The 27553-nt window shown below is 36.8% G+C and overlaps 1 protein-coding gene across 5 annotated transcripts in view; it reads left to right on the forward strand.

Moving 5' to 3' along the window:
* TBL1XR1 (TBL1X/Y related 1) overlaps positions 1–27553 on the forward strand; it is a 134274-nt gene that overhangs the window by 92178 nt on the left and 14543 nt on the right. For 3 of the 5 annotated variants that reach the window (XM_016218038.2, XM_016218039.2, XM_016218040.2), the window contains 8 exons: positions 6788–6890; positions 17279–17424; positions 20021–20243; positions 20921–21053; positions 21416–21557; positions 24400–24463; positions 24550–24647; positions 25870–25930. In XM_016218038.2, coding sequence (XP_016073524.1) covers positions 6833–6890; positions 17279–17424; positions 20021–20243; positions 20921–21053; positions 21416–21557; positions 24400–24463; positions 24550–24647; positions 25870–25930 — 925 coding nt within the window. In that variant the 5' untranslated portion in view covers positions 6788–6832. The remainder of the gene's footprint in view (positions 1–6787; positions 6891–17278; positions 17425–20020; positions 20244–20920; positions 21054–21415; positions 21558–24399; positions 24464–24549; positions 24648–25869; positions 25931–27553) is intronic. The other 2 variants (XM_087818308.1, XM_016218037.2) reach the window with 1 other exon arrangement.

Consider the following 27553-nt stretch of genomic DNA (forward strand, 5'->3'; position numbering starts at 1 on the left):
TTGAGGAAACAGGCCTAGAAGATTCATATGATTTGTCTAAAATCCTATAGTCTGAGATATTATATCTCTGTCTTGTTATCTTTAAATTATATCTGTGAGCTCTGGATTACATTGAAAGAAGGAAAGAAAAGTAATTTAGAAGTTAATCCCTTCCCAATTATAATCATACTTTAAATTCTTAAGATTTACCAACTTTGGATTTTTGGTGACCATTAATCTGATAACAAATAATTTTAAAAAACAATAACCAAAAGGAGAAATTCTCATAGTGTAAAAATTGTCCATACTATTTTAAAAAAACAAAACAATAAGTTACCCTTTACATAAAATGTATACATTGCCAGGCATGCTCTTAAAAAAATTATTGAAAAGATGCTCATGTACCAGAATTGGAACAGCAAAACCAATGCCAGTGTCTGCTCATGTCTCATCACAAACCATCTTGTCTACTTCTTTATTTAAAGGTGCATTATTTCTCTTGGGGCGGGGGTTATGCTGTAGACTTTTTATTAGGACATAATATTCAAATGATTAAAGATACCCTCTTTAAAAAACTTACTGATTCTAAAAGGATATCCTCTATTTAATAGTTTGAGTAAAAATTATCTAATGAGATTAGGTCTTTAAAAATATAGCTTAAACTCGGCGTTTAACCTAATGTTAAAAATGGTAGAATTTTTTGTTGTAAGGAAATACACTACTTTTCTTCTCTTTGGACTTAATATTACAGGCAGCCATGAAAAGATATCCTTAAAGTGTTCGACAGATAAACCGTAGTTGTAGGGCTGCTGATAAACAGAAAAGTAAATAAGCTGTTGTCATTAATGCTTTAAGATATCAGCCAAATAATTTGATTTTATACTTTTTTTTTTTAATCCTCACTTGAGGATATTTTTCCATTGCTTTTCAGAGAGAGTGGGAGAGAGAGACAGAGACAGAGACAGACATCGATTGGTTGCCTCCCGCACAAACCCCAACCAGGGCTGGGGGTCGAGCCTGCAACTGAGGTACGTGCCCTTAGCCAGAATCAAACCCAGGACCCTTCAGTCTGCAGGGTGACGCTCTAACAACTGAGCCAAACCAGCTAGGGCTGTTTTGTTTTTCGTTTGATTAGTATTATATTAAAAATAAGCTGAAATAATGTATTTAATTTAGAGTTTAGTGTTTCTTATTGAGATTATCAAATTGTTTCTAAATCCTAATGTAACTTTACAGTTTACAAAAGTAATTTGGTCAACATGATTTCATTTAGTCTAGCAAAAATTGTGTAAAACCTTATCAGATTTAGGATTGCAAAAGTTGAGAATGTACTTTATGCACATTTTAAAGTATATTGCCAAAGACTTCAAAGTAAGTTTTAAAATGTACCTTCCTTCATTGTATCATATTTTATACACATGAAAGTGTTATTATTACCTAACAGTGGTAGAATTTTAATTAGTTTTTAATGAGGTGGGAATTAAGGGTAATGTATTTTTGGGTGCTGCTTCTGAGACTGTTTCTTGGGCAGGGTGGGCATGAGGAGACTGCGGTAGTGGGGGGGCAGAAGATTATAAAAAGCTAGCGTATTCTGTTAATTTCATCGTCTTTAATAATTACAGGACAGGATGGGTTCCTAAAGACAGAGGCAAATTTAAAGGCAGATCCTAGCAATTGTGAACTTAATACTTTTAAAGGTCTCTAATGAATGATCAAAGAGAGAGCTTTTAAGGATTTATGGTATAAGATGGGTGTATATCAGTTTGCCAGGGCTGCCATAACAAATTACCACAGATTGGATGGCTGGAACAACAGAAATTTATTTTCTCACAGTTCTGGAAGGCGAAGATCAAGGTACCAGTGGGTGTGGTTTCTTTTGAGGCCTCTCTCCTTGACTTGCAGATGGCTCTCTCCTCACATGGCATTTCCTCTGTGCACATGCATCCTGTGTGTCTCTTCCTTGTCTTATAAGAACACTGGTATTACTTGGTTATATTCAGATTATTGAAGGTCTACCCTATTGGCCTCATTTTAACTTAATCACCTCTGTAAAGATCCCATCACCAAATAGTCACATTCTGAGGTACTGGAGGTAAGGGCTTCAGCATGGGATTTCTGTGCAGCCCAGCACGTGGTAGTACACACCATGACTTCACTAATGGACAACTGGATTTAATCTCTCTCCTCATTCCTTTCATTTCCCCTCCACATACACACACTTTTTTATTGTTGTTAGTATAGTTTGGTATTTCACACTGTGTCTTGGTTTTAACAAGACAATTTGACAGTTTTCTATAACTCATTGGGTTGCAGGGCAGCAGCTAAACTGTTGTTTTGCTTCACAGCAGATTGAGAATTCACCCCAACAAACAATAATTTTGTGAGTTTAGAAGCTGTTATGTAGCAGCGTAGTGTAGTACTCTGTTTGTGACTACAGAGTCTGGCTGACCAGTTAGGACTGCTGTTCACATCCTAGTCCATGAGAGCTGTGCAGTGATACTTACTGGGGCTTTGGCAATTTATGTTATAACTTGCAACTAGCAACTTAGGCCCTCTAGTGCTTAGAATTTTATTTTATTTTTTTTGATTAATCCTCACCCAAGGATTTTTTTTCCATTGTTTTTGTTTTGGTGTTTTTTAGAGGGTGGAAGGGGAGGGGGAGAGAGACACATCGATTGGTTGTCTCCCGCATGTGCCCAGACCAGGGCCGGTATTGAGCCTGCAACCAAGGTATGTGCCCTTGACCGGGAATTGAACTGGAGACCCTCAGTCCGCGGACCGACACTCTAACCACTGAGCCAAACCGGCTAGGGCTGATTATAATCATTACATTATTTTATGTTATACATTCCATACTGTTTATTTCCTACACTGAGGAAAATCAATTTAGTGTTTGAATAACACTTCTGAATACACAGATCTATATATAGAAATGCTTTTCTCATATGTGTCAGTGCTCTTAGATTAAAATGAGGAATATAACACAGAAGAGGAAATGAAATAATGTGTAAAAGGCCTAGTCCCATACATGGGACTCTGTAAATGTGAATATTCTTTTACCTCATTTTCCTTAACATGCAAATTGATGAGAAGCAGTGTGTACACAGGTAGGAGCAAAGGTAACTTGATACACTTAAGATATTTTGAATTAAAAGGAATATTAGCTCCTCCAACACTGTGCCTAATACAGAAACCTGTAGGACACTTACATTTTACATCCTTTGCCTACCTGAACATTTAGACTCAGGGTGTGTACTCTCAGAATTTTATGTATTTTTTCTTATCTAAGTTTGAATTAAATGTTGTCTTGCTCCCCAACAACCTGGAACGTCGTAAGGTCTAGCCCTGGTCTATTTTATTTAGCCATGTCTCCAGCATCTGTCAGAATACTTGGCATGTTGGAAGTGCTCAAAGTATTGACCAAGTGAATAAAATAAATCTGTCAGAAAAATAGTGCTTTAATGCATCCCCCTGTCCCCATAGTCTTTGTTAATTACATGACCATTGTGGTGTTTACTTTTCACTGGTCACTACCTCACCCCACAAATGAATCCCATCAGCATTTATTTGGATTGGTTTATTACCCTAAAGTGAAATAAGTGCAGTAGCCCCCCATTATCCATGATTTCACTTTCCATGCTTTCAGTTACTTGTGGTCAACCATGGTCTAACAATATTAAATGGAAAATTCCAGAAATAAACAATTTACAAGTTTTAAATTGCATGCCATTTTGCCCTGTCCTGCCTGGGACCTGGATCATCCCCCTTCATCTAGCATCTCCATGCTGTGTATACTATCTGCCCATCAGTCACTGCGTAGCCATGGTGGTTATCAGATCCACTGTTATGGTACTGCATTGCTTATGTTCAAGTAACCTTTATTTTGTTTAATAATGACCCCAAAGTGCAAGAGTATTCAAGCTGGCAATTTGGATATGCCAAAGAGAAGCCGTAAGTAAGTGCTTTCTTTAAGTGAAAAAGTGAAAGTTTTCAGTGTAATAAAGAAAAAAAATCATATGCTGAGGTTGCTAAGATCTGTTGTAAGAATGTGTTTTCCATATAAGAAATTGTGAAGGAAAAATAATTTTGTACTAGTTTTGCTGTTACACCTCAAACTGCAAAAGTTACAGCCACAGTGAGTGTCAGTGCTTAGTTGAGATGGAAAAGGCACTAAAATTGTGAGTGGAAGACAAGAACAGAAAATGTGTTTTGATTGAAAGCAACATGTTGTGCTAGAAAGCACTGAGTCCATACAAAGATTTCAGCAAGGGATCCCCTGAAACAAGTGATCACATTTACATAATGTTTAATACAGCATATTATAATTGTTTGATTTTATTATTGTTAATCCCTTACTGTGCCTAATTTATAAATTAAACTATCATAGATACGTATGCATAGGAAAAATATAATACAGTACATACAGGGTTTGTTACTATCTATGGTTTCAGGCACTGAGGTTCTTGGAATGTGTCCCTTGGATGGGGTGGGTACTGTATGTTGAACATTCAGGTGATTAATTGTACTCTTTGAGTTAATTTGGGGGGGATGGTGCCTTTTTTATATCAAGATAGTTGTTACTCTTCCACTGTGGTTTCTCATTTAAGGAAGTGGCAGTACGACCCATCTAGATGTCCTAAAAGAAACCTTTGAATCTCCCTTTTCCTTACCCCTGTGTCCAATCAATCACCCTTGAGTCTACTTCTTAAGTGTCTTTGGAATCCCAGTACTCCTCTCCAGCTCCAGTGGCATAGTCCGGGTTTCTTAGTCTTCTGCTACATTTCTGCAGCACCCTTGTAACTCTTTGCTCCCCCTTTCCAGTCCAGTTTCCTTCCAGTCTATTCTTCATATCAGAGTCAGGATAATTTTTAAAAAATATATATCTTTATTGATTTCAGAGAGAGAAAAGGAGAGAGAGAGATTGAAACATCAATGATGAGAGCGTCATTGATTCACAGCCTCCTGCATGCCCCCAACTGGGGATCTAGCCCGCAGCCCGGGCATGTGCCCTGCCTGGGAATCGAACCCGATCCCCTGGATCCTAGGTCATTGCTCAACCGCTGAGCCATGCCCAGCCGGGCAAGGATAATCTTAAAAAATGCAAATCATCCCTGGCGAGGTTGCTTGGTTGGAGCTTCGTCCCATGCACCAGAAAGGTTGAGCGATCAATTCTCGGTCAGGACACATACACAGGTTGTGAGTTTGAACCTTGGTTGGGGCATGTACAGGAGGCAGTTGATCCATGTTTCTCTCCATTCCTTTCTAAGGATCAGTGAAAGCATATCCTCAAGTGAGGATTTAAAAAACAAACAATAAGTCAGGCCATTCACCTACCCTCTTAAAACCTTGTCAGTGCATTAATTTTCTCTAGGTGATGCTTTCAAGGCCCCTCAGAATATGGGCTTTGTCTTTGTTTCAAGCCTTACTTCATGTTTTCTTACTGTCTCCTCACCCAGCCCTTTCGTTGATTGTTAGTGCTCACTGGATTGCTGCCATTCCCTGCCTTCCTCCCCCAAACTTTCCTGTCTGTCCTTCAGGTCTAAATCCCAGTGGCACTTTGCCTAGGCTGTATTCCCAGAATACTAAATTTGGTTAGGGTTTCCTCTGTCTATGCCAGTTGGAAAATTGTTACTACCTTCTTGTCTTCCTCCCTTTCTGAGATACAAGCTGGATAGATGAGCTCTTAGTCACCACTCTTTCCACAGTGTAGAGCAGCAGCAGTTCCTGTCGCATGGGAGCTTACTCAGGTGCTTGTTAGCTGTGATTTTAAAGTATACTATGAACTCTGCATCATAAAGGATCCATAATGTGGCAGAACAGTCAGCATGGGCCCAGAATGCTAGACCCCTTTATACTAGATGTTAGTTTATCCTTTATAAACTAGGGACCAAGAAACTATAGCCTGTGGGCCAGATCAGCCTGTTAGCCTTCTATAAGGACCACATTGAAGAAAGGTGTTTTTTTACTTTTAAATGCTTGGAAAGAAATCAAAAGAAAAATATTTTATGACACAACAGATTATATAACATATCACACTCATTTATTTACATATTGTTTGCTGATGCTTTTGTGCTACAGCCACAGGGTTGAGTAGCAGTGAAGAGACTGTATGGCTGGCAAAGCCTAACGTATTCATTGTCTGGCTCTGGACAGGAAAAGGTGCTAATGACTGCTTTAACTCACTCTGTGACATGAGAATGGATAAGTATAGTTCCCCATATTAAGTTATGTCTCAGTTTCCTTTTTCCCTTCCTCCAAGTTCAAGGTTTGAGGATGTCCATCAAGATAAAAGAGTATCTTTTGAGTTTTCAGAATTGTATTCTAACCTCTCTGCCTTATATACCTAGAGCTTTTGGGAACTTGAACATTGCAGATTAGATGTTGACAAAATAGAGACTTCAACTCCTACAATATTATATAGCCAGTGGTCTAAAGTCAGTCTTTCCTAAATAAATAATATTCTGATTCTTAAAATTTACTATTTTTACAGTTAAGGAGAAACAAAGGAACAACTTTTTATGCTGTTTGCTATAGTCATTAAAGTGTGATGCTAAAGTCCTTTTATAAATTTTGAATTATTTTTGTCAGTATGTTCTATTGCAGAAAAATAGACCCAGCCATGTTTTGGTTGTGTAATCTGTTACTAACTATTGGAAGTAACTTTATTTGTTAGGGTTCATTATTAGGCAATATAGAACCTTCTTTTTTCATCATTTAATAAAATCAAATGGTTTTTACATCATTGTTTACATTTTGTTTAAAAATATTTTATTGAGAAAATACTTAATTAACTTTGTTTTATTTTTAGGGTTATATCCTGTGTTGTGACCTCATGGTTTAAGTGGGAATAAAGATGAGTATAAGCAGTGATGAGGTCAACTTCTTGGTATATAGATACTTGCAAGAGTCAGGTGAGTACTTTCATAAAATAAATAGGCCTCAAATTATTTTAATATTCTCAAAATATCCTTTTATGCATTTGAAATTTGTATCAGTCCAAACTGTTGAACTTTGTATGTTTCCTTAAATGTCTGGACTGCCATTTTAAAGCTATGTGTTACTGCATGGTTTAACTCTCTGACTCTTTCAAATATGTTGGAATCATCTCAGGCAAATATTTGTAACAAATGGTTTGGCTTTCACTGTTCAAAGACCATTTTTTATAATTTGTTCTGAAATGAGATTATTGTACACAGGAACATATAAACTTGCAGATATCATTAATTTAATAATGTATATTCAGAATCCATAGCTAAATGTTTCTGTTCCTCATTGTAGTTAGCATTTCAAAAGCTAAAGTAGCCATATTTTTTTCAGAATGCTTTCATAAGTATTATCCCAATTGATTAAATGTATTCTTAACGTGAATTCTTACTGAATGTATTTATTGAGGGATAACTGATAAATGAAAATCATCGAAAGTCATTTGTAATAAATATTAAATGAGGGATCATCCAAGTTTTCTAGGCAGATTAAGAGATGTTTTAGATAGAAGGAAAACTAAAAGGGAAAATGTGGGATGGATTAAGCAAAAATGGTAACAGTATAAGAGATTTAGCTTCGGTTGGATGGGTCATAGGATGGTGGAAAAGATTGACTGCAATGGTAAGTGCAGATTGTCAACTTGAGCTGGAATTATTCAGGGCATGAAAATGTGCTGGAGTGGTTGAATTTTAGAAATTATAGGTTAAATTTATTGGAATGTTTTAGTAGTAAGATGAAGTCTGGTATAAAAAAGATAATTTTGGTAGTTGTGTGTGAGGGAAGAGAGAAGGAATAGAGTAGGGCACTGAACCTGGTTTTGGTTTTGAAACTCCAATTATCCTTAGGGCTCAGGTAGTTGTCCTTCCTTATATAGGAGTACAAACATGGGCTTAGATCTTAGGTCCCACTGCTTGCTAAGATGTTCCCAGCTGCACTCCAGTTCTGAGCTTTCTCTTGGGTGGAGGTTTTCTATTCTCAAGCACCATCACTGTTCCTCTCTGGCCTGGAATAGCTGGGAAAGTGATGCCCACAAGGGCAGAGAAGAGAAAAGGGAGAAGAAACAAAAATAGCCATCTGATGCAGAATAACTTGCTATGTTGCAGAATAACTGAAATTAATAGATCCTCTTTTGTTTTATTTTACAACTGGTAAATTGGTATTGAAGGCAGATCCAAAGAGGACATCCATACAATATTTTGAATAAGATAAAATGATTAATAAAGTGAAAAAAGTAGAGCCCTAGTGATTGTTACATATATAATATGTATGTACATGTTTGGATATTGTTATGTAGTACTTTTGAACAAAATGGAAAGAATTTGTTGGGTCAAAACAAACTACTTTTTCTGCCTTTGAATCTGACCACTGTTTAAGTCAGAGTTTTGAGGCCTTGGACACTAAAGCAAAATACATTGTGAAGGATCAGTGGATGGGAAATATATTGTAATGGCTTGTAGGTGTGTTGTAAAGGTGGTGATTTAGGTTGCACCATATGAAACTGCTCTTTCAGGAGATCAGAAGCAGTTGAATAGCTCAGCAGCATCCTGTGGTTCAGCCTGTACTGCGGTAAGATAGAGCAAAGACAAGTTAGACATGTTAAGGAACACTCAAACCTTGTTTCCAAACAGAAGTCCACAAATCGATGTTCTATGTTGCTACAAGAAAATACAGCAAGTAAAGGGGGCAGGAAAATAATACTCTGGATTAATTTCTGAAAGAGTACCAAGTGATTAAATGTTATCCAGAGCCTCCTTAAAGTTGCTTATGTTCTCAGAGAAAACCCTTCTAAGTTCCACGTCTAAAGGTGTTATATGTTGCAGTAAAAATAAAGCAACAATTATATTTTAAAAAGCTTTATATGGTGGACTGATATTTATCATCTTAAGTCCTTTCTAATTGTTTACTGTAGTCTTAGTCATTCTTTGTGTATTCTTTAGAAACCTTTATACTTCTACAGCAGTGCACTTGTGATGAAGTATGCTGTTAAACCACATCTCTGAAAATGTGAACACCAGTCCCTTCTTAAAATTTGTAACTGTTTAGGGGAAAATGAGGCTCAACTGATGACATTTTATTTTTTTATCCTCACTTGAGGATATGTTTATTGATTGAGAAAGAGACATTGATTGGTTGTCTTCTATACACACCCCAAACGGGGACTTGAACCTGCAACCTTTTGGTGTTCGGGACCACACTGCAACCATGCTCCATCAACGTCAACTGATGACATTTTGACTTAGGGCAGTTTTTTAAGGAATGCAGCTTGCCATAAATTTAAGACCCACCTATACCAGAATTCTAAAGTTTGATCCTTTGACCACCTGCATCAAAATCACTTAGAGAACGGTGAATGGGGCCCAGGAGTCTGCATTTTACGAATGCCCCAGGTGATTCTTAGGCATAATAAAGTTTGAAAGCCACTGGCCTGTATTAGTTGTAGGACAGTTAGAACTTGACAACAAAGTTGACAACAGGTATGTAGCATGTTCACAATATCTTGAAAGACAAATTATATGTAGTAACTATTTGAGAGAAAATAGAAAACATGAAATGTACATATTGAGATTTGGAACGGGAGACTCTCCTAAAGAGGGAGCTGCCAATAAAATTGGTGTATTTGTAGGTAAGATTTTGCAGGAATGATGATGCATATTTATATCATAAAGGATGCTATCAGACATTCTTTTGAAATTACTTCTAGAAATAGGAGATGGAAAAGAGTTTAAGAAATGTATAGCTCTGTCAGCTAGGGACAGGTTTCTGACAGAGCTCAGAATCTGACCCGTCAGCACTTTCCACTATCCAAAGGCTCTTTCTTGGTTCCGATTTCCATTTGTACATAAAAATTGCCATATTTGCAATTGATTCTATCTTGGAATCACATAGTCCAGAAATTCCTTCTCTTGGGATTCAATGTATTTATCACCATAATTTACTGCGAATTAGTCATAAAATATGTAAGAAATATGATGTAAATAACTTTTTAGGCCAGAAATATTTCTCTTAAAAGATTTAAAGCAATATAGAAAAAACTAGAATCTTGCTATTTTAAATCCCATAAGAGAGTGCTGAATTGGAGATAGGAAAAAAACAAAGTATCTGTGCAGAGACATTAAAGGGCTGGTTTGTAAAGACTCACCACAAAGTAAAATACAATTTCCTTCTTGCTTGTCTCATTATCTAAAAGTTTTCAGTCAGAAATTCCAAAAAACGCCACCTTCTGCACGTTTGGTTCTATTTTGATAAATGTGTGATTTAGAAATAATGTTTTTCAGTAAGAACATCTAATACCTGGTCTCTGCAGGCAGTATTTAATGTGGACTGGACAATGGTGTCCAGCTCCAGAGGGAATAAAATCATTTGAATTGTTTTCATCTTGAATACTCTGTGTGGCGATCATTTTATTATGACTGTTACTAGCACTAGAAGATACTTGTTAAAAGTCCCTCTCTTTCCCCCAAAATTACTTAATTTCTCAGAGTTTCAGTTTCCACATCCATAAACTTCGTCACTTGCTAAAAAGGGATTACGTTGCAATATATAACCTCACATGTATTATAGACGTCTGTTTGAAATAAGCCATCTTCCCTTATTCATTAAAACTAATTAAGAGAAAAATATATTTATTGTAGGATGTTTTTACTAAGGGTTGTGGCTTTTTATTTTTCTCAATTTTATCTCTTGAAAGTTCACCCTCAGCAAATTACTTTGCTCATCACCATTTTGTACTTTCGTGAGCTAGAGTTCCATATTCAATAAATAATTCCTAGGGAATCAAATTAGTTTTTTTCTCTTTTGAGATGACTTGGAAATTGAATGTATTTCACATGTAGTACTGTAAGTAATGATTGACTGGATTGAGTATGCTCCCTTTAATTAGTGCTCGCCCGTGGGCATTAATAATTGGATTGCCCTAATAACTCATATCTAGCAACCGTGTGCAGAGTAAGTACGGAGTGGCACACACTAAATTGTGCCTATATAACAGAACCTAATACAGTGTTACTTTTTGAAGAGCTAGACTGGTTTGGACCTTCTTAATCCCCTGCCTCATTTGCATTTTCCCATTTTCCTTAATTCTCCTGTAGTTAGTTAGTCGTCCATAGTTTTAGTTTACTTTTTTCTAGAGAAGTTGTTCTGGCAGTTATTCGTGAACTTTGTGGCACCCATTTTTCTTGTTCCTTTGTGTAATATATAATTTTATTTTGCCTAAACTGTATTTGGTTCGGGGGAGAATTCTTAATTGTAGATTTAACTGTCATCTATTGCATTTTTGTTTATGATGTTGGACGTTATGAACAGTTGTATTGTGCATCTTCTGATCGAAGACTAACTGCAAAATGCAGAAACCATATGTCCTTATTACTGAGTTATTCTCTAGATTGTGATTCCGAATACTATTATTATTTTTTTAAATCCTCATGTTTTTAGAACTGAGATTCATCTTGCCGTGCAGTCTCTATGAGAAATTAGCAATACATGTCTTGGCTTAAAGGGCTTGGTTCATAAAAAAGCACCTTGTCTCCTGCATCCTACTCTCTCCACTGTTTTCTGACCTTTAAAGAGGAATATTGCATCTCCCTGGGTATAGACCTTGTACCACACCACACCACACCACTTTTTCTGAGATGATGCTTACTTCCCATGTTCTATTTGTTTATAATATGGTCACCATCAAATATACCTTCCCCACACACACTTAATTTAGAAATATAAGTGTCATCATAATAGGCACAAACTAACCTGAATGTTTATGTTTACCATTAAGGCTCTAACCTATAACACCAAAACCTATCTGTTCATTTTGTGAATGTGTGTGTGTGTTTTAATTAAATTTTTAATTTAATGGTTTTTGTATTAAACCTTCCAATTTAACCCTAGTAAAATGTCAGCGGTCAAATGCCAGTGTAGTTTCTCTTGGCTCAGATAAAGGTAACTGAGCTAGGTAAACATTCCTTTCCCCATATCCTCCTACTGGTGCCATTTATAAACAGACTTTACCAGTGGACAGGATGGAGACAGGTTCAACTGCCTGTCAATATGCCTCTAACCATGAAGAAATGGAGTGAGGAGAGCTCTGTATCTGGCAAGTCCACCTTTAGCCTTTTAATTTATAGGAGTAGAATAGTCCACTTTAAAAGTACAAGTAGGTATACAAAGTTTTGCTTTATAATAAAACATGCATTAACGTTGATTTGACATATAGTTGTTGTATACATGACTAATTAACAGTAAACAGCAAGCAGTTATCATAAATGCTGATAATAACTATACTTTCATACTTCTAAATCAGTTCTCTCTTTTTTGTCACCTGAATGACTGTTTTTCTGTGATAGAAGGAATTCCAGTTACATATTCCTGCTGACGTGCTTGTTAAAAAGACAACTTTAATTGTCCAGTAGAACTTGTCCAATCTTAATAGGAATCTTTTTGTTTTTAGCAATAGCCAGCATAGTGAGAGTATAAGGAAACATATAAATTGCTGATGGCTTTATAGATTTGCACAATTGGGGGGAAAGCAGTTTAGCAATCATGAAAACTCCCTTTAAAATGCTAATGTCCCCCTCAACTTTTGAGGGAATTCATCCTAAAAAGAAAAAAATATAAACCTGGCAAAAACCTATAGACACAGATACTTGAGGCAAGATTCTTTTAAAGTAGTGAACTTTGGAAGAATCCAATATCCAGCTATGGGATGAATTTACTAGCTGAATGCATTTATTGGTTAAATATTATGATGAAATTATTTCAGAAAATATTTATGTGAAATGTTCATAGTTGTATATATTTTTAAGAGAAAAATTACGGCACGGAATTGTACAGCCAGTGTATTATATTTTTCTGGGAAAAATCCAGTATGTAAAGAAAAGAAATACAGACATTAACAGTTGCATTTGGGTTTTGGTATTGTAGTATTTTTTTCACATTTTTCTCAAACTTTTGTAAGTACTGGGTCTAACTCTTTAACATCAAAAATCCCCTATCACATTTTTTTCTCTCTTTCTTTTTATCTTTTCTGAAAATTTTCAGGATTTGTTTGTGGAACTTTGTTGTTGTTGTTCAAACATGTTTTTATTTTTCTTGGACAATATACCTGTGAGAGGAATTGATGGATCATATTGTAATTCTAAGTTTAATTTACTTTTAAATTACAGTTGACATGCAATATTATATTAGTTTCTGGTGTACAGCATAGTGATTAGACATTTATATGACTTAAAAAGTGATCCCCTAATAATAAATCTAGTACCCACCTGGCACCATACATAGTTATTATAATATTATTGACTATATTTCCTGTGTTGTACTTTCCATCCTCTTGACTAATGATTGTGGAACTTTCAGAGTAAACAAAATCTGGGTCTGTAGGACAGAGTTGGCAATGGATTTGGGGCCAAGGGTATGTGTGAGGATGGGAGCAGGGATATAATTTTTTAGGGTTTCCTGACCTGAAGCTTAAATAGGGCCTTGTATAAATCAGATTTTTCTTTCGACTATGGCACTGTGTTGTATAATAGTTAAGCTTTGCCCTTTTTTTTTTTTCTTGGTTATGGTATAGAGACCCTGTACCTGAACCATGAGGATCAGGCCCATTTTCTTGTTCCTGTCTTTTGTTTGTAGAGTTGGCTAGCTCGGGAGGACTGACTCTCCTTTGAGAACACAGTCCCTGTCATCCCAAGGGAGAACACTCCCTGAAACAAGCAATATTCAGAAAATGGTGGTTTTGTGATTTCGTTTCTCATATGGGAATAGTGCATGGTCTCATGAGTAACCACACACCTCCTTTCTTCCACTGCTTGTCTTTGTCATCAAATTACTATACCCCAGAAGTTGTGGTTTTCAGCCTCATTCCTCTCTGGAGGAATTTCTACCTCCCAGACCTTAATCACCCTAGTGAATGTATAGAGTACTTGATTGCAGAGGTATTTCACATATTTATTAGGTTGATCTCTTTTGCCTTCTACTTTGTAAGACAAAGCTATCCCTGAAAAAATATTTTCTACATATATATTTACAGATAAATAGAAATATTTTTTATCATAACCCTGGTTCAACTTTTGTTTTTCCAGGAAGATTTAAGTCATATGCTTTTTCTGGATTCATAGTAATGTGCCAAGATACATTATAATAGAATTGCATTCTGAGTTAACATTTATTGAGCATTGGATAAATTAGGTAACGCTGTCTTCTTCCAGAAGTGAAAGATGACCATAAATCCTTCTCTCAGGCAGCCCAGCACACACATACACAAAACCATAGACACACACGGTGTGGTGAGTTGCCATACAGATGAAAGAATTAGCATAGACGAAGGATCAACCCAGGGGCAGTGAAAGGAAGGACGTCATCTCCATTTAGTTAGGAGAAAAGATCATAGGAACATGTAAGGCCCAAAGGCATGAGAAACACAGCAAGGTGTTACAAGAAATGTTAATCACTTGATTAAATGTGCAGTGGGAAGAAGTGTGGGGGTGTGGAACTGGGTAGATGAACCTGGGCAGATAAGTAGGGTCAGATTACAAAAATAACAGTGTGGCATACTTAGGAGTTTGGCCTTTGTTATGAAGGCCAATGGATGAAAGTGCCCAAGTAAGGAGTGTTAGGATCAGTTTTTGTTTTACAAGCAGTATTTTGTCTGTGATGTGGCAGATGTATGAATTGGGGAAGAGAGGAAAGGAATTTATGGCAGTAAATAGTCCAGGCAAAGGATCACGGAGACTAAACTACAGGTTTTGGCAGAGAAGGAAAGGTGATGACAGAGACCAGGGAGGTAGGATTGACATGATTTGGTAAGTGGTGAAACGCCAGCAGCAGGGGTGGGAGTGAGGGTGACTTTCAGGTGTAAGGAAGTAAGGTCAGAAATTTCTAAGGAGAAAGTTTTAAGAAGGGGAAGAAGGAAAGTAATTTTGAACGTAATGATTTTTAGCTGCCATGTAATGCTATGACTAGAAATAAAGAAAAAATGATAGTTGAATCCAGCATTTATTTACTCAGTGTTTATGTGTAAACCTTCTTTAGAGTAAACATTAATGAGAAGTGCCAAAACAATGCTAATGACCATTTCAGCGTTGTTTTCTTGCAAATTATTTGAGAACATTCTAAGCGTGTGTGTGATAACTTGAGATAGATGTAAGCACTGGTGATAGCTTCTCTCCTTGTCTGATAGAACAAATTGAGGATATATGCAACATGCCAGCCAAAAATTGACATCTCTTGAATATCCACCTGCAACTCTTAGGATATTCTTGGACATAAGCTTGGACTGTGTGATCTAATATAAACAGGGTTTAAATACAATGATTTAGATTTTTTAAATTTGTATTCATGAATTAGAGTGTGCAGAAATCATGGGGTTTGCTACAATTTGTAAGACTTATGAAATCAAAACACTTTTAAAACCTTGCTAATACGTGCCTTAATATTTCATGCACTACTGACACCACTTTGTAACATTTTAAGCAGAAACAAGAATAATGATGGAATTTTTGTGTACTGTTACTGAACAGGAGCTGCTTTGCCTTAGCTTTATTTTTGACCATAGTCTAACTGTTCAGTAGGAACAATAGAGTGTAGCAGTTACGGCTACCGTCTCTGAATGAATCCTTATTCTCTTAACGGCTGTTTTCCCTTTTGCTAATTTAGATGATAAAATAATAAAGTTATATATGCATGGTGAAGGCCCTTTATAATTACCATTTATCTTGAAATCTTACTTAAATCTTAGAATCTTAAATCTCTAAGCCACTTGGCTGTTTAGCTTTTTTCCTATTCATGATACACTCCATATTTATTTAGGGAGGGGTATGTAATTGAAAACACAATCTCCTACCTTACTGCCTGTTGATTTCACAGCCATATCTCTCCCCCCCCTCTCTCCCCATCCTTCCTAGTCTTCATTCTCAGCTTTCTACCCTGGTGATCTGGAATCTGCTCATTCAGTAGTTGTGGGTTTCCTGATAAGGGACAGTGTGCAAAATGCTGGGTTTTCCCCATTGGTATGTTTCTAGCATCTCTGTGAGCTTAGATTAAGCTGGAAACTATAAATGTGTTTAATAATGATCTCGCCTGTTGGCAAAGTCATGAGGTGAAAATGAAAGTCTTAAAGGTAACATCTTTTCACTTCTTACTATGGGTAGTTACAGGAAGGAACGGTTCGGTGTTCCAAGGAGGGGACGGAGTGAGCCATGAGGAAAATCAGCTTAGGTGTATCTTGTCTGTTAAACAGTTGAATTATTTCCTGGCCACATGCTGTTTGTGAGCTCACAGTACTTGACTATAGGCTGTTCATAAGTGCCACATGGAGCCTAAGAGTGGAAGCAGAAATGAAAAGAAAAAAAAAGACATGCACTGGGCTGGACACGAGTTACATAGATGAAATCAGTTTAACCAAGACCCAGATAAGCCCATATTCATTTACTTTACTTGGTATGAAGGGTTCTTAACATTTTGTATTACATGTATAATTTAATTGTTTAAAATACATTAGTGACAGTTACTACTTAATGATAAGCTATGATGGGTATTATTTTAGTCGCCATTGGGTCTGTCAGTTTACTAGAATTTTACTTTTCACTTTGAACTTGGCTTGCATAAAAAGCAAGGCTAACATAAGGGATTTTTGTTATGTGTTTTGGGTTTTAAGTATTTCAAATAAAAATGAATTGCTAATGGAGACAGACTCGATTTTCACTTGCTAACTCATTTTTCTAAAGGTTTCATTTAGGTGGGTTATTACTAAGTGGCAAAGAATTAGTAATTTTTTTTAGCACTTAATTCATACACTGGCTTTCAAGCATAGTTATTTTTCATTATTAAATTTCAATTTTCATTTCTTGTATAGTTTTAGTTTGCCTATTTTCTAAGTAGTTTTTAAAAACCTGCAAAAGATTAAATTTATAAGGTGTTTGACAGTTTGTATGTAGAGATTTAAATACACTACCAAAATACTAAATGTCACTTAATTTATCTTGCTCTAAATTATCTTGAGTGAAGCAGTTGAGTCACTTGGTTTCCAAATGCTTTTTTCCAACTTTAAAGTTTGACACTATTTGTTGAAGGAAGTTATGTGCCACTGCTAAATTTTGTATGTACTGGAAATTTTAAATAGTACATTACACAAAGTGAAAAGGAAAATATATAAAGATTAACATGTTTGGATTTTGATATATTTTTTGTTTAAAAACATATATTTGACCTTAGCTAGCAGTCTGGGATTTCAAGTGGGTGGATTGTGATTTTGAAGATTATAGAGGTTTGTCTTACAGCATGTTGCCTCTAGGAGAATAACTTCTTATACCTTTTCTTTTGCTTTTAGGATTTTCTCATTCAGCGTTTACCTTTGGTATAGAAAGCCATATCAGTCAGTCAAACATAAATGGTGCCCTTGTCCCACCTGCTGCATTGATTTCTATCATCCAGAAAGGTCTACAGTATGTAGAGGCAGAAGTTAGTATTAATGAGGTAAGGAAGACTTATTTCAAATATTTTTACTCTTCAGTATGTTTTTAAATCTGATACCTTTTTTGCTCATTCATCATCTGATTTCTGGGCTAACAAATTTGAAGGGCTTTGTTCCTACTGTAGTGGTCAGGCCGCATAGGCAAGGCGTGTTGGCTCCCTACGGGAGATGGTTTTATTTTTATTTATTTAATTTTAATCCTCACCCGAGGATGTTTTCCCCTTGCTTTTCAGAGAGAGTGGAATGGATAGGGAAAGACAGAGACATTGATTGGTTGCCTCCTGCATGCACCCTGACCTGGGCTGGGATCAAGCCTGCAGCCAAGGTACGTGCCCTTGGTTGGAATGAACCCAGGACCCTTCGGTCCACGGGCCGACGCTCTAACCACTGAGCCAAACCGGCTAGGGATACAGTAAATGGTTTAGAAGTAAACAGCAAGAAATAATTTTATTTAAAATGACAGCATTGTACTGTGGAATGCTAAGACCATAATTGATGGTCTGAAAAATCAGAAAATGTCATATTATTTGTTTATAACTGATTTTGGAAGACACTTCATAATTAAAGCTAATTCTTGATACTCTTGCCTACGTAAGGTCCATGTATCGGTAGTTTAACCCACGTGTCAGCCAACTTTGTCCCATGAACCAAATCCTGCCTTCTGCTTGTTTTTGTAAAGTTTGATTAGAACACATTCATGTTCACTCATTGACATATTGTCTGACTAATTTTGTGCTACTATGGCATAATTGAGTAGTTGTGACAGAATTTATGCTGCAAAGCCTAAAATATTTACTGTCTGGTCTTTTACAGAAAAGGTTCACAAACCCTTGTCTACCTGAAAATTTTCATATATGGTCAGGATTTATGATATGTGGAGCTTTTACCTTATTTTTATTTCAGAGATTAATATCTTCTCCTTTCCTTTCACAAAAATATAATGTGAACAAATATTTTGACATATATTTTTAAAACTGAAGCATGGCCCTAGCCAGTTTTGTTCAGTGGTTAGAGTGTCAGCCCACAGATGGAAGGGTCCCGGTTCAGTTCTAGCCAAGGGCACATTTATCAGTTGCAGGCTCATTCCCTGTCCCCAGTCAGGGTGCATGTGGGATGCAGCCAATTGATGTGTTTCTTTCACATAGCTCTCCCTCCCTGCCTCCCTCCCTCCCTGCCTCCCTCTTCTCTCTCTAAAAAAGTAATGGAAAAAATACCCCCAGATAAAGATTAAAAAACCCCCAAACTGAAGCATTCATGATTTCTATATTAGTATTTATTACTATAATTAATAGTATACCAGTATTGATTTTATTGTCTTTGTTTTCTCATCCCTGTAACTGAGAAATTTGCTAATAAAAAATTAAATGTGTCCTCACTCTCTTTGAGCACTTTCCCTCCAAAAGGATCCTTTACAGAGGGTGATAAACAATTTCCAGTGGTAGCCAGAGATGAAGTCTCATTTTATCTGAAAAACTTTGTGTAGATTTAATGTAGTACTTCACAATGAGTCTGTGTTGGTTTTGATATTTTTAAGTTACTTATAAATTAAAATACTTTCACCTACTCCTCAAATACTGCATTACACTCAACAGCTTAGAAAGATGTGCTGTGTTTGCAGCTCAGAGCCCCCTCACACCCTGCAGATTATCAGGAGAGTGTGGTCATTGGCTTCAGTGAGCCAGGCTTCACATACAAATAGTGTTAGCTAATTTCTGACTTGCTCAGTGTTTGTGTCTCTTGTGCTCACTGGAGAACTTTTTATTAATTGTGAACTTCCTAATAGCTATGAGAGGAGCTTTGGAAAATTATAGCAAGTCCGTAAAATTAAAGAGCAGCAGCCTGTGAGTTAAGATGGTGCTTCTCAACTCTTGGTGTGGCACATTAGACTCCCCCAGAGAGCTTGTTAAAACAGTTCCTAAGCCCTTCAGAGATTTAGATTCCATAGGTTTGAATCTGCATTTCTAACAGTTACCAGGCGATGGTGGTCCTTGGATCACACTTTGAGTAGTTCTGGCTAAGAGATGCCGGCTGCCTTTGACTAGGTGTAACTTCACCAAGTCTTTTAAGCCTTATTGGGCTTGCACTCCAACATTAGTAAAATGAAATGTTATATGGGATAATATCTGAGGCCTTTCTGTTTTAATATTTTATCAAATCACAAGAAACTTTTAAGTCCAAAAAAGCTATTTAATAAGAGTTTTTGGTTTTAAAGAAGTGTTTACTATCATGTGGTACCAAATCTTATTGTGTGAATGATTTCATATTGGTCATTGCTTTTGACTAACAGAATTTTGGAATATAATTAATAAACCTTTCTATTATCTGGGCCTACTTTTTATTATTCCTTTCAGTATTTCAGCTTTATCTGTGCAACTTACAACAGTAAGAACCAGGTGAGAAGGAAAAATTAAACAGCTATTTCCAATTGCTTCTTGAAGTTTCTTCTGACTCCTTTCCTTCTTACACGCATCCAGAAAGTTATCTATAAGTGTTCTGTTTCAGAATGGAGGTTTTTATTTCTGCTGTGGACTTGTGTGAATACAAATTAGCCTTAATGTGGTACCTTTGATTTTTCTTCTCACAATTTTCCAAATCCAGGATGGTACCTTGTTCGATGGTCGACCAATAGAGTCTCTGTCGCTGATAGATGCCGTAATGCCTGATGTAGTACAAACAAGACAACAAGCTTACAGAGACAAGCTTGCACAGCAACAAGCAGCAGCTGCTGCAGCTGCTGCAGCTGCCACAAACCAACAAGGATCTGCAAAAAATGGAGAAAACACAGCAAATGGGGAGGAGAATGGAGCACATACAATAGCAAGTGAGCTGAGACAGAATTTTTAAAAATTCCTTTTCATAAGAAGTGTTTTGCTTCATAGGAATTTTGCCTCTTCTAAGCTGAAAAAACATCATCTCTATCATTTAGGCCAACTTGTTCCCCTAACTCGTCTCACATAGTTCAAATTTTCATCCCTAAAGCTCCAGAAAGCTAGGTTTACACTCGTGGATTTTATTTTGTTCTAGAAAATATTTAGAAACCATTTTTCTATGGTTAAGTGAATTTTGTGTCTGCATTTGATTCCTAAATAAAATTTGTCATACTAGTCATTAACAAATACAGTGAAGCTCTGACATGGAGATATAAAGGCAACTCTCATGTTATAGGAATGATATCAGCAACCCCTACTGGCGGGAACTCAGAATAGTATTGGCATGGATTATATTGAGTTCAAACCGTTTTATCATTTCAGTCATGCTTGTGGGTCTAACCTTTTGCAGTCCCTCTCTACCCTCATCCTCCAGCCCCCGCCTCTAAACACACTCTCAGATACATGTAGCTTTTTAAAATAGCATGGTCATACTTAACTAAAGATAAGAATTCATTTTCCATGTGCTCAGTACTGTGTAGTCAAATGAACCTGTATGTTACACGGGAGGTGTTTCCCCCGTGTGTTGCCGCTCTACCTGACTGGACTCTTCCCCGTTCCGTTGCTGCAGACAATCATACTGATATGATGGAGGTGGATGGGGACGTTGAGATCCCCCCGAACAAGGCCGTTGTGTTGCGGGGCCATGAGTCTGAAGTCTTCATCTGTGCCTGGAACCCCGTCAGTGATCTCCTGGCATCGGGGTATGTTTCTCAAAGTGAAACCAAACGGGTTTTTAAAAATATCTTACTGAACCTGTTACATTTTATAAATACATTTCTTACCTTTTCAGGTTTCTGTTGTTGCTTGTTAGTGTCATTTTGCCTCTATAAATCTTCATTCCTTCATAAACTGATCTTAGAAGTTTTCATTAAACTCACTACTTCAGGAGTGCTTGGGGCCCTCAGAATGGAGGCAGAGAAAAAAATACTGGCAATGGAAATTCCTGATAACTCTGGTTTTATTTGCCTTATTAATTTAGGACATAAATATGCTTTGTTTTGTTTTTAAATCTGGGATACTAGAGAACATTATGGGGATTTAAAATATATTACATACTTTATAGGTCTGGAGACTCCACAGCAAGAATATGGAATCTTAGTGAAAATAGCACCAGTGGCTCAACACAATTAGTACTTAGACATTGTATACGGGAAGGAGGGCAAGATGTCCCAAGCAACAAGGACGTGACCTCTCTAGATTGGAATGTGAGTATCCCTGTGTTGTCCGTAGTGGATGTAAGTGCTAATACACTTCTTTGAGCCTTTGACTGAGGGCAGGGTTTGTCCCTTTGTTCAGATATTTTTGAATTTCACTAACTAATGAGAATAACAAACTAGGAGTCCTCATTCCCAAATGTGTTAAAAACAAAGGCTGGCCCTTGAGCAGTCAGACCAAGGTTCAACTTGCAGCTCTTCAGTTTATCTAACAGCAGAACCTTCATAAAGTTGGTGGTTGACCATGCCATGCTTCCTTTTCCTCACATGTATAGTAAACGTGTAATGATGGTACCTACATAAGTAGGGAAGTAGATGAAAATCAATAGCAGACACAACTGTGTCCTTAACTAGTAAGTCCTGTGCTGGGGATAAGAGAAATCTATATAATAAAAACATGTTCTTGTTTTTCTCATTTTGCTGTGATCTCACAAAAACTTCATAGCCAACTAACTACCTTTTAGTGACGATTAGTCTAGATTACTTCCAAACTATTCTAGCTGTAGTAATCTTACAATTCTCTGATTCAGCATATGATTTAACATCTTTCAGAGATAACTGGACTATTCTGACCAGAAAGTTTGATTTTACTGTTAATAAAGCTTCACCCTTGCAGTTTTAAGTACACGATTAACATCTTTGTTTCTTTCCATTCCCATGATTAATATGTGCAAAATTCACACTTGTGTGGCTCCTTGTGTATATTTTCCTTTGTTCCATTTTTTACCTTTCTTTCCCTCTCTCCCCCCACCCAAGAAGCCTTTTAGACTGTCACTGTTTCCAAGAGTTTTAGGGGTTGGCTATTCTTCCCTCAGCAAGTGGGCACCCTTCCTCCTCTGGCTTCCGCTTAACAGCTTGGTGTGGGACTTTCCCAAGAATCTTCCAAATGTCATCCCAAGGAATGAAGTCTATCCTTAAAAACAGTTATTCCAGCTAAAGTTCTGTTTCCATGAAGTTCTTCCAGAACTCCTAGCTAGGGCTTTTTGTTCTGTTCTGTTGTGTTCTAACACACTCTCCTAAAATTCCTAGTAATGTATTTACCTTTCCCTTATAAAGTTGACAGTTGTAAAAATGAAAAGAGGTTTATCACATTGCAGTATTATTTGGTTGTAGGGTCAGGACTAATAAACCATCTTAATATGGGACCTTATTATATCTCAGGTCAGAAACCTTATAGCATTCTTAAGCTATTTGGCTCAGAGACCATTTTAATTTAATGAAATTTACACTGAAAAGAATGGTGAACTTTGATTTGTTGAGCTTGGCGATTCTAAACTGCAAGTTACAGTTTTAAAACGTGGACTTTTCAAAAATGTATTCACTATGTACTTGAGTCTTCCACTAAAAGGCAAAAATAGCTCTGACTGGTGTGTTTCACTAGTTAGAGTGTCAGCCTATGCACCATAGGGTCTCTGGTTCAATTCCTGGTCAAGGGCACATACTTGGGTTGCTGTTTGTTCCCTGCCTCGGGTGTGTGGGAGGAACCAGTCCATGTGTCTGTCTCACATCAGTGTCGTGTCCGTCCATTGTCATGTGTCCCCGTCCGTCCCGTCCCCCCCCCTTCTTTCCACTTTCTGAAAAGCAATGGAAAAAATATCCTCAGGTGAGGATTAACCCCCCCCCCCCCAAAAAAAAGAGGTATTCTTGATTAATGGATTTTTTTTTTTATAACTAAAGTAAGAGCTTGACATATTTAATGTTTCAAGTTTTGTTTTGTTTTGTTTTTCAACTTTAGTGGTCCATGAACTAAAACATTTGGGGACCATTAGTTTAAAAGAAACTTACCATTGTGCAGAGTCTGGAAGTAAGCCTTTTCTATTGGCTTTAGGATGGCTACCTCATCCTCAGTTAGAACCATTGTGGATTTCTAAGTCCTGGCAGGACTTACTCTACAACCTCCAGAACTAGCATTTGTTTGTCACTTACCTGCACAGCTAGTGGCTTGAGAGGTCTGAAAGATGACATTGTTTTCAGTTCCCTTACCAAAAAGCATCAAGAAAGTACTGGATAAGTCAGGATTTCATTCCCTGTCTCCAGCAAGGCTGACTCATCCCCGCAGCTGTCTGTTCAGTGTACTCTGTAACTTCCATTTCCATAGAATGTCAGACCTGCCCTTCGTTGTGCTATTTGTCAGCGCAGGGCCCAGCAAAGGAATATGAGGTTAGAGGGACTGGAATGTGTTCCTACTAAAGTGGTTCCACAAAACTACTCAACTTCCTTTACTGTCAAGTCACCTGTGCTCTTCTCTGGTTCTCTTGTGCTGCATTTTTTATTGGTAAGGATTTTATATTGGGAAAGAATTAACAGAGGAAAGGAACATTCAGTGATATTTAAGAATCTGATCATCTGAAACAGTAGTATCGTTTGTATCATACAACATTTTATTTAGACAATAAAAGACTTAAAGAGGGCCATATGAAACCTTTAAATCATAATGAAATATTTTGGAAGATTTTGCTTTTTACTTCTATTGAATCATTAAAAGATTATGATTTTGGTGTCCTTCCCAGTCTGCCAGCCTCCCCATCTTTAGTCATATGCATCTATAAGGATACAGTAGACCTCAGCATGCAGGGGTCCTGCTCCAGAGCACTTCTGCTGTTTCTGAGATTTGGACAGAGGCTCCCACACTCGCTGGTTGAGTGCTGCAAAGTTCCAGCTTCCCAGCAGTGAAGGGTGTTTGATGGCCCGTGTGGCACTCCCAAGTAGGTAACACTGAAACAGTTTTGAAGCAGAGAATGTCAGGGGAGGCTGTACCTAGGATTTAAACATTCTAATAAGTGACATGCCCTTTCTGGATTACATAACTGAAAGAAATGTGTTTCTCTGACAGAGTGAAGGTACACTTCTAGCAACTGGTTCATACGATGGGTTTGCCAGAATATGGACTAAAGATGGTAAGTGAAGCATTTTTCTTTTCCTTTGTTGTTGGTCTGTTATAAAGCTCGAAGTAATGTTTTTTTGTTTGTCTTTTTAATACTAGGTAACCTTGCTAGCACCTTAGGGCAGCATAAAGGCCCTATATTTGCATTAAAATGGAATAAGAAAGGAAATTTCATCCTAAGTGCTGGAGTAGACAAGGTAAAAGAATATTAAACTAAATTCTATAAAGGCTAATGTGTTACAAAGTAGAATTGAAAGTAATATTTTCTCTGCTAATTACATAAACAAAACATTCATTTGGGAAATTCAGGTATGAGTTAATGATAGTTATAGAATACTTTCTTAGATTTTCTGTCAGCTCATTTCTAAACCTACTCATTTCTAAAGCCTTTATGCTTTATTTATGTGACTGCACTCCTTGCTTCTGCTGGAATTTGAGCTGTAATGAGTGTCACACTTCCCATACTCTTTGCTTCCCTTCTAAAGTTTCTAGTTTATCTCATCAGTGAGTATGGCTCTGGAGTGATTCCATGGGAAATCTTAGCGCCAGTCTATTAGCTGAACCTCCTGGTGCTTAATTGAAAATATAAGAAGTACAGGATCCTTCCAGCTTTTGCACCTGATTAGTTTGGTAAATATGCATGGGTTAAAAATATTGCCACCTTTTTCCTTTATTTTCTTAGGTCACCCCCTTTACCGTGAATCTAGGAAAGTACATGCTTATAGATAGCTGGGTGTGTTGTCAAAGGGAAGTAGAGAGAAAAGGGGAAGAAACGTGAAGGAGGCCAGGAACGGGAGGGGATAGCCTGTGAATAGTCACTGCGTTGTGCAATACTTAACACCCCCAAAGGTATAAAACTAGTGATGGGAGAGTATGAAAAGGAATGGTGAATATATCCACTCAGATCTATGTGTCATACTTTGATGTAATTAATATAAAAGATACTGTTCTAGGTAATTGTCAAAACTCAAGCTGCCTTTATATGTAAATGTGAGCTTTAAAATTCTTAATACTGAGAATTAACTGATTACTTTGTTAACTAAGAATTTTTCTCTTTGTAGCTTAATAGCTATAAAAATCTTACATTAAATAATACACTATTGCAGTGAAATTTTTTTTAAGCACTCTAATACAATGTCTGGTACTTTGTAGACAAACCAATAACTGTTATTTCAAGTAAAGTGACTCATAAAAAACCATCAGGGGAAAATTAAACTACTTAATAGTCATATCCTCCTTCCCAAACCCTAAAAGTAGAGTCTAGCTCATTGTCCTAGTTGGGAAGAGTAAATGTTAATAATTCATCCACCCTGACATTTCATATTGCTTCAGTACAGTTAGGAAAATCTGTCTTACGCATCTATAATAAATTCACTTTAACTTCTTAGCAATATATTTTTCTTTTCTATTTAATCTTAGACAACAATTATTTGGGATGCACATACTGGTGAAGCCAAGCAACAGTTTCCTTTTCATTCAGGTAAATCTTTACAATTTGCATGAGAAACTAGAGTTTTGTGGGTTTTTTTCTGTTTTTCTAAGTGAACTTTTAACAGCATTAAATTTATTTAAAATCTTGAACCATCAGTCTTGTTACTAGTTCTTTGAGGAGTTGGTGTTCAATGACTTTCAGATGTTAATTGTCAGGATCATCAAAAGTTTTCTGTGAAATGTACCATAACAAAGCATTTGAGGCCTGGTTGGTATTATTTAATGGTAAGGACATAGGTTTTTGAATCAGGAGGTCTAGATTTGAATGACAGTTTCACTCCACTTAACAAGCTTTAAGACTAAGCAATTCACTTAACCTTTCTGAGCCTCATTTTCTCTACCTGTAAATGAAGGATAATAATACCTATCTGTTATGAGGATAAAACTAAGTAGCGTATATGAAAATACCGTATAAACTCCTACAGATTTAGGTATTATCATTTCTCATTTTGGATTGATATATCTAAATCAGTCCACCTGTGTACATAAAATAAAAATTAGGCTTTTCCAATGTTTGAATTTTGGTGCTGTAGGTGGATTTTTTCTTTTGGGGAATAATTTGATGCTTAATTCTTACCCCCAAAATAGTGTGCTCCATACCCCATGATGTACAGCCATGCTGCAGGGCATACAACCAGATGAGTAGGGACACAGGATTTAAGTTCCTGTGCTCATTTGCAGCCTGGAACCTTTGTACCTGCGTTCAGGGGGTTTCCTGATGACAGTAGCTGATACTAAACTGAAACAAGATGCCTAGTAACTGTTACAGCAGTAGTTTTAATAATACCCGATTTGACTGCTTCTTTCAGGGCTTTGGTCTAGTTTGGAAGAGCTTTCATTTGGAGGCTGACTAAAATAACTGGTTATTTTCAAATCTCTATAACATCTTTTTCACTGGGAGGGCACAGCATCAGTTTTAAAACAAACAGCTTCTGGCAGTTTGCTCTTTTGTCTTTCTCTATTTAGTGTGACTAAACAATCAAATAAGGTACAGAATTATTTTTCTGTAGTATGTGAGTAATGTAATTTTGCAGGCATAGTGTTACCAGTTCAGTTTGAATACAGCTTACCACATGATAGGCATTTACACACCAGGTTTTGTTGACCTTTGCTTCTAGCCTTCACTCAAATAGAACTGTTAGGCCTCTGGCTCTTTGCCTAAATGTTTCTCCTACCTCCTAGAAGTGATGGAGTTTTGAAATAAGTAAGTGTATTGTACTATATGATGTGTACCATCTTTGATGCTGCTCTTTGTATACATGATCCCATTTAGTCCTGGCGACAAGATGAGAGGTAGATGGTATTAAAGTCATTTTACAACTAAATAAGCTTTTTACCCACGGTATTCTTTCTTGCCGTGCCTTTTCCTTTTTAAAACAGCTTTATTGGGGTGAATTGACAAAAAAACAAAAAACAAAAAAAAACAGTCTGGGGCAAAAGTAGACTGGGTTTACAGTGTGAGTATGCAAAACACAGTTTATTTTGTATTATTACTCATTAACTGTTATGTTATTTTCCATACGAGCAATTGTAAACCTCCTTTTGCCCTGTATGTATATCTAAATTGTACAATTCAGTATGTTTTGACATGTATATACCATTGAATCTATCA

Source organism: Miniopterus natalensis, chromosome 6 (genome assembly GCF_054644295.1).
Source record: "Miniopterus natalensis isolate mMinNat1 chromosome 6, mMinNat1.hap1, whole genome shotgun sequence".
Taxonomy (NCBI): domain Eukaryota; kingdom Metazoa; phylum Chordata; class Mammalia; order Chiroptera; family Miniopteridae; genus Miniopterus; species Miniopterus natalensis.